The sequence below is a fragment of the Prionailurus bengalensis genome, chromosome B2, assembly GCF_016509475.1.
Source record: "Prionailurus bengalensis isolate Pbe53 chromosome B2, Fcat_Pben_1.1_paternal_pri, whole genome shotgun sequence".
NCBI lineage: Eukaryota > Metazoa > Chordata > Mammalia > Carnivora > Felidae > Prionailurus > Prionailurus bengalensis.
The window spans coordinates 77,856,556-77,863,454 of record NC_057349.1 but is presented as its reverse complement, the minus strand read 5'-3'; the positions used below and the strand labels follow the sequence as shown (position 1 = coordinate 77,863,454).

The 6,899-nt window shown below is 41.0% G+C and overlaps 1 protein-coding gene across 1 annotated transcript; it reads right to left on the bottom strand.

Moving 5' to 3' along the window:
- Positions 1-2,572: 2,572 nt before the first annotated feature.
- HTR1E (5-hydroxytryptamine receptor 1E) lies at positions 2,573-4,212 on the bottom strand. The gene has a single exon (XM_043591888.1). The coding sequence runs from the start codon at positions 3,990-3,992 to the stop codon at positions 2,895-2,897; it is 1,098 nt and encodes a 365-aa protein (XP_043447823.1). The 5' UTR covers positions 3,993-4,212; the 3' UTR covers positions 2,573-2,894.
- Positions 4,213-6,899: the final 2,687 nt, after the last annotated feature.

Below are 6,899 nucleotides of genomic sequence, written 5' to 3'. Positions count from 1 at the left end.
TGATAGGGAAATATTAGAGGATTATAAATACTGTAATTAAAAACCAATGGCATGCTCTGGGATAGTGATTCTCAAACTTTAGTGTGCACCAGAATCTCCTGGAGGGCTTATAAGAGGAAGTTGATGCCCCCCCCCCCCCCCCTGAATTTCTGATTCAGTATGTCTTCAATGGGGCCCTAGACTTTGCATTTTTAACAACTTCCTGGCTGATGCTAATGCTGCTGGTCGGGAACTGCCCCTCTGAAAACCACTGTTCTAGGAAGATGTCTCTGATAGACCACTGTTCTAAGAAGATGTCTCTGATAGACCACTGTCCTAGGAAGATGTCTCTGATAGACCACTGTCATGGGAAGATATATCTGATAGGTGTGCAGATATGTGGCCACAGAGTGACAGGTGAAGGACTTGAGAGGTAAGATCAGATAAGAAGATTTGGAATGGGTGAAGAAACCAAATTATTGGAGAAGAAGGGATCATATTCAAACATTTCTGTAGAGGTAAACAGATGAGACTATCTGGATGTGAGAGACAAGCCACAAAGAGAGAGGATCACATTTATTTAATATGAATGATAAAAAGCATGGTAATCCTGTTATCTGAGGTGGGGAAGGTGGAAGGAGGAGAAGGTTTGAGTGTGGGAAAATGATCCTGAGTTCAGTTTAGAAAAGCTGTGTTTGAGGAACCAACAGACAGTTCATAGGGAGATGTTCACTGGATGTAATTCATTTGAGAAACACAGAGATCAGAACTAAAGACACAAATTGAAGAGCCATAGGAATGGACCTCATTGTTAAAATGATGGGATAGGATTGAGTATGGCGACACAGGAGGTAAGAGCTGAGGACAATGCTCCAGGAGAAAGGAAAGGAGACAAAAAATGAGGTGGTTGGAGAAACAGGGGAGTAAAGTATTCTGGAAAGCACAGGCTTAAACAAGAAAGGGAGGCTTAGCTGTTTTTTTTTTTTTTAATGTTTATTTGTTTTGAGAGAGAGAGAGAGAGTGAGCATGCACATGTGAGCAGGGGAGGGGCAGAGAGGGAGAGAGAGGGAGAGGGAGTGAGAGAATTCCAATCAGGTTCCGTGCTGTCAGGGCAGAGCCCGATGGCTCGACCTCACGAAACTTGAGATCACGACCTGAGCCGAAACCAAGAGTCTGATGCTTAACCGACTGAGCCACCCAGGCTCCCCTTAGCTGTTTTACCTGATGACAGATTGTGAAGCAGATGAGGACAGAGGGAAGGCCACTATATTTGCCTACTGGGAGATGTGTTTCAGGAGAGCTAGGAAGGGCACACCCAGATGGCAAAGGATGTGAAAGTCAGTGGAAGGTGAGAGGTGGAGCAGAATGAAGGATTGACGAGTGGAGAAGCTCAGGTGGGAGAGACAGGAGAGAGACGAAGCAGGAGCTTGAGTGGGAAGCAGGGTCAGGGGAAGTATACACCAGTGTCCAAGAGACTTGAGCAAATGAAAAGGTGAGATTCAAGAAGAGTGGGGAGAGGAAGGGATGGGAGGTAGGGAGGGGGGAAGTGAGGGAGGAGAGGTATGGGGGAAAGAAGTTGGGGGCAAAGGAGAGAGGTGCAAGATTACAGAAAAGGTTAGAGAGCTTAGATTTAAGGCTAAAACATGGAGGTGGAGAGGGAGCAAATGCAGGTCTTCTCTGTAAACCAAGAAGAGATATGACCCTTGGAGGGTGAAGAGATGAGAAGCTGTGGATGAGATGAGGAGCAGAGGTGTAGAACAGTCACTGACTTGAGAGTGCACAAGCATTTACAAACTTTCATTCCCTTCTGTCATCACTCGTGACTTAGTGGTAAGCTCCTCCTCGTGACTAGAGCAGTCACCCCAGCTGAGGAGAGGCGCGTGTGGCCTCAGGTCCCATCTGTAGCCTCCTGGCCCCTGGGTGCAGTCTGGCATGGAAGCCACAGAGGTTCCAGGGGTCACAATTTCACACTCATCTCCTTGATGGGTGTAAGCACAGATGTTCAACTTTTGTTTTTCCAAGTGCACACTGGTAATTTAATGAGTAGCATTCTCCAGCATAGTTCTTCAGATAATATATTCCTTCATTTGATCACCCCACCCTGTGAAACTGCTTGTACTCCCACCTGAATCCTGTCAGCATGAGGGAGTGTGTGCGAGGCTTAGGGGGACACTTCTCCCAATAGGAGGAAGTCCAGTGTGCCTGTCAGGTAGTATAGCAACACATGGACCGAAGTATATTTAGGTTATTTTGTATTTGTTTATGTTTCATGTTCATAGTTAAAGACCCAGGAAAGCAGAGGATTCATTCCAGGTTCTCTTTAGAGAATGAGGAAGCATATTTAATCATGAACTAAAAAGGATACATCAGCTGTACTATTTGCACCTAAAAGGATGTAGTCACAGTAAATGACTTTGGTTCAGGTCTGCAAGCAGATGGCAGCACATCATTTTTTAAAAAATGCTTTATGGAGTCATGCAGTTCCCACTAAAATTTGCACAAATATGGAGCCATGACCCCAGGTTTAATGCCACACGAAGGTAACTTATCAGGTATTTGATTTATAAGTAATAAGAAATTCTGCAAATGAAGATTTATTTTGGCATTCTTTAATTGCAGGATTAACTGAAATGGCTAAAAAAAGTAGTTACTATTTCACCTTATTATTATTTCTATGAAATTTCTGTCTTTATATGATAATGTTTATTTGAAATCATGTACCACAATAAAACCAGAGGTAGAAAACGGCACACCAAATAACAAACCTCAAACAAAACAGAACAAAACAAACAAAAAGACCATACTACCTCACAAAATTTCCTGAACCAACTATGTTCACAAATTGATAAGTTGCACCCCTTACCCTTGTCCACTCACAAGGCTGGTAAAAGCGATGCTTTTTGGCTTTTTGCAATCTAAGTATGTTCTCGGCACTTAATGAGCTTTTTAAAAGCCAGCTTAAAGTCTTCATTAAAACTTGTGTAGAGCAGAGGGTTGATCAGAGAATTAACATAACCGAGCCATGTCAAAAAATCAGCCACTTCAGAGGACACTGTATAGATGCTCAGACCTACAATCAACTCTTTGATGAAAAATGGCAGCCATGACAAAATAAATGCACCCAAAATCAGTCCTAGGATTCGTGCTGCCTTGCGCTCCCTGGTGCTAGAGATTTGCTGCCGTTCTCCAGGGTGATCTAGATCATTGTCGAAGGAAGGGATCCTGATAGAGGTGTGGATCTTCTCAAACTCTGTGGTAGGGTCTGAGGTGGAGAAATCAGACACACAGAAAGTCTGTGTAATTTTACAACTCGCAAAAGAATTTTGGCTATCTGTGCTTCTGTTGCTTAAGTGCCGGCTTGATCCTCTTTTCTGGTAAAGGCTCTTGGCTGCATGATAAATACGGTAATACAGAATAAGTATCAAAGTCAAGGGGATATAAAATGCCCCCAGTGTGGAGTAAATGGTGTAGATGACATGGTCATGCTGGATTGTGCACTGACTAGGGCGTGGGCTCAGCTGGCGGTGGCTCCTCCAGAACAGAGGGGGCATGGAGATGAAGATGGAGATGGTCCAGACGGTGAGGATCATCAGCCCAGCCCTCTTGGCCGTCCTCTTCCTGGCATATTCAATAGCATTGGTGATGGCCCAGTACCTGTCCAGGGCAATCACACAAAGATGGAGGATGGAGCAGGTGCAGCAGGTCATGTCCACACTCAGCCACACCTCACAGATGAAGTACCCTAGTTTCCAGCTTTCCATGGCAATGTACATGATGCTCAGGGGCATGACGAGCACTGCCACCAGGAGGTCCGTCACGGCCAGAGAACAGATCAGGTAGTTGGCAGGCTGGTGGAGCTTCTTGGTGGTACAGATGGCCATGATCACGGCCAAATTCAACAACATGGTCAGGGTGGTGATGGTCACCAGAGTCATGGAAATGAGCATCTTCTCAGTGACGGTCTTGGGTCTCACAGCCACACTGGCTTCTGTGGTACAGTTAGTGATATTCATGTTTTCCCTGCTTTGATCTACACTGTGGAGAAGCTGTTGGTTATTTTCCCTCAGCTGGAAACTGCTCAGACTTCAGTGCCTCTCATTTATAAGAAGATTGTAGTTTGTTCAGCTTTGTAGTTTCTTATGTTCCATTTTGTATGGGGTAAAAGGAAGCACCACAGCATTTCTTCTGAATGGAGGGTTCCTGGAAAATAGTATGCTACTGGTTAATGAGTGAAAAATCATATTTTTTTCCCTCTGGAAAACATTATCATATTTCAGTATTCGTAAATTCTTTACACATATTTTTGATATAATTTCCTTTTTTATCTGTGGGTGTGAAGTTTATTTTTATTCTTCAAAAGATACCTTTTAAAATTATAATTGACACACAATGTTACATTAATTTCAGGTGTACAACATAGTGATTCACAAGTTTATTCCTTATGCTGTGCTAACCACAAGTGTAGCTACCAAAAAGATACTTCTTAAAAAGTTAAGCTCCCAAACTCTTTCTCATGAAAACATTACCAACTTTAAAGTCTATCTTGCCACCTGAATTACTTTCTTATTTATATTTAGTCATATATATGTAACATTTATATGTAAAAGGGTTTTTTTTCTTTACATTTGGAAACATACATTCACATTGTATCATATTTTAGAAATTCAGGGACATTAAAGAAAAAATTATATTGTTTATAATAAGCAGATTTCAAACCAGTTTTAAAGTTCCATAACAAATTTCAACTCCAAAGATATTTTAATGTCACAATGGAATTGTGCAATTTTGTCTAATTATTTCTGACATTTTACTATCCCACTGTGCATTTCTTTGGAGAAAAGAGAGAAAAAAAGCATATAACACTACTTTGATGTTTATGGCAAATTGTTCTCAGAGTAATATGGTAAATTGACTGTGAAATAGCATTATCATCAAGGTCAAAGAAATGTACATTAAAAAAATGTGTTTAGTTTTGGTTAACATTTGTGTTCTTTTAGTATCTATCTATCTACCTATCTATCTATTAGTTGATCAATTGATCAACCTACCTACCTACCATCTATGATCTGTCTCCTGGATAGCTGTGATTAAGCTGGGCAATCACTGAGATACTGACATTTATTGAATGCATAATTGTAAGGAATTTTAAAAAAGTACAAGACTCCGCCTTATCTGTAGTTTCGCTTCCGCACTTTCAGTTACCACGGTCTGCAAGCCAATGATCCTTTCTGACGAATCAGCAGAAGGTCAGTAGTAGCCTAACAATACGTCACGATGGCTGCGTCATCCACCTCACTTCATCTCATCACGTAGGCATTTTATGTCACATCATCACAAGAAAGGTGAGTACAGCACAGTAAGATATTTTGAGAGACCATATTCACATAATTAAAAACATTTTTAAAAAATGTTTATTTATTTTTGAGAGACAGAGCACGAGTGGGGGAGGGGCAGAGAGAGAGCGTGACACAGAATCTGAAGCGGGCTCCAGGTTTGGAGCTGTCAGCACAGAGCCCGATTTGGGGCTGGAACTCACAAGCTGTGAGATGATGACCTGAGCTGAAGTCAAGACGCTTAACCGACTGAGCCGCCCAGGTGCCCCACATTAACTGTTATTATAGTATATTGTTATAATTGTTCTATTGTCTATTAGTTATTGTTGTTAATCTTTACTAAACCTAACTGATAAATTAAACTTTATCATAGGTATGTAAGTATAGGAAAAAAACATAGTACATACAGAATTTGGTACTACCTTCAATTTCAGGCATTTACTGGAAGTCTTGGAATATATCTCCTGGGATAAGGGGAACTACTGTAAACTCAAATATAAATGTATACTCATGAAAACAAGACAATCAAAATCAACATAGGAATATTCACAGCCAATGGCTGCTGGTCAGAATGCCAGTCAAATCCCCTAATTTGTCTCTGTGGGATTCGGTCCAGGAAAACTTCAAAGAAAACTGACATTTTTGCGGTTTTAAGAAGGGACATGGATTGATACGGATTAGGCTTAACAGGCACAATGATGTTAGCAAAGAATGAGGACAGGAACAGGTGAGGCATGTGTAAAATGGAGAGTTGAGTATGTAGGAGTCTTCAGGTGGAATGGGGACTGAAGTCAGGGGGCAGGAATAAAAATCTCCAGCCATGGTGAGATCTCTCTGGCTCTGGATTTAATTGCTTCTGCCCATTGGGCAAAACCCAAGGAGACGGGGAGATAGTTACCATCTATCCTTTAGATATGGAAAGTAAAAGAAAATGATTTCACTAAAGACCAAAAATGGGGCAGTTGTTTTTAAGACAGTCTTTATTTTTCTGCAGTGAAATGAGATTCATTCTGCCTCTCTGTTGTCATTATGCTTCTACAGCATTTCTGTGGATTGTACCCTTTTTTGAAATTCGTATGTTTCTCTAGTTCTTCCATGGGACTTGTTCTGCCAACAATTTTGTGAATTAAATGTTTTTGTCTCCACTGGTTATTTACCCTTCTTTTATAATCAGTTTAAACTTACATTTATATCTAAGACAGGCTGTAGCATTGAAAGTATATGGGCTTTGGAATCAGGGAGACCCGGGTTGTTGCTGAGCCGTCATCAGCTTGGGGCAACCTCACTACATTTCCCCCTGTGTCCCACGTGTTTATTTCTCTGTCCAACCCCTTTCTCTTTAAATGAAGGAAAGTTCTTTTTTTTTCTGCAAAAATTAATCCTAAGTTATGTTTTTCTTGAGTTCTTGAGGTTTGTTGGGAGAGCAGTTCTAAATAAAAAGGCTTTTCCATTCTGATTGGAAGATTGAGAGTTTGGAGAGTAGCATGGAGAAGAGACAGAAAACTTCAGAAGTTTTAGTTTGATAATAGAGATAATTAGGAAATGTTATTTTCAAAGCATCAAGTAAAACAAAAATCAAATAATTCA

Excerpts from the sequence above, each read along its gene's own strand:
- HTR1E (XM_043591888.1), bottom strand. The coding sequence starts at position 3,992 with ATGAATATCACTAACTGTACCACAGAAGCCAGTGTGGCTGTGAGACCC.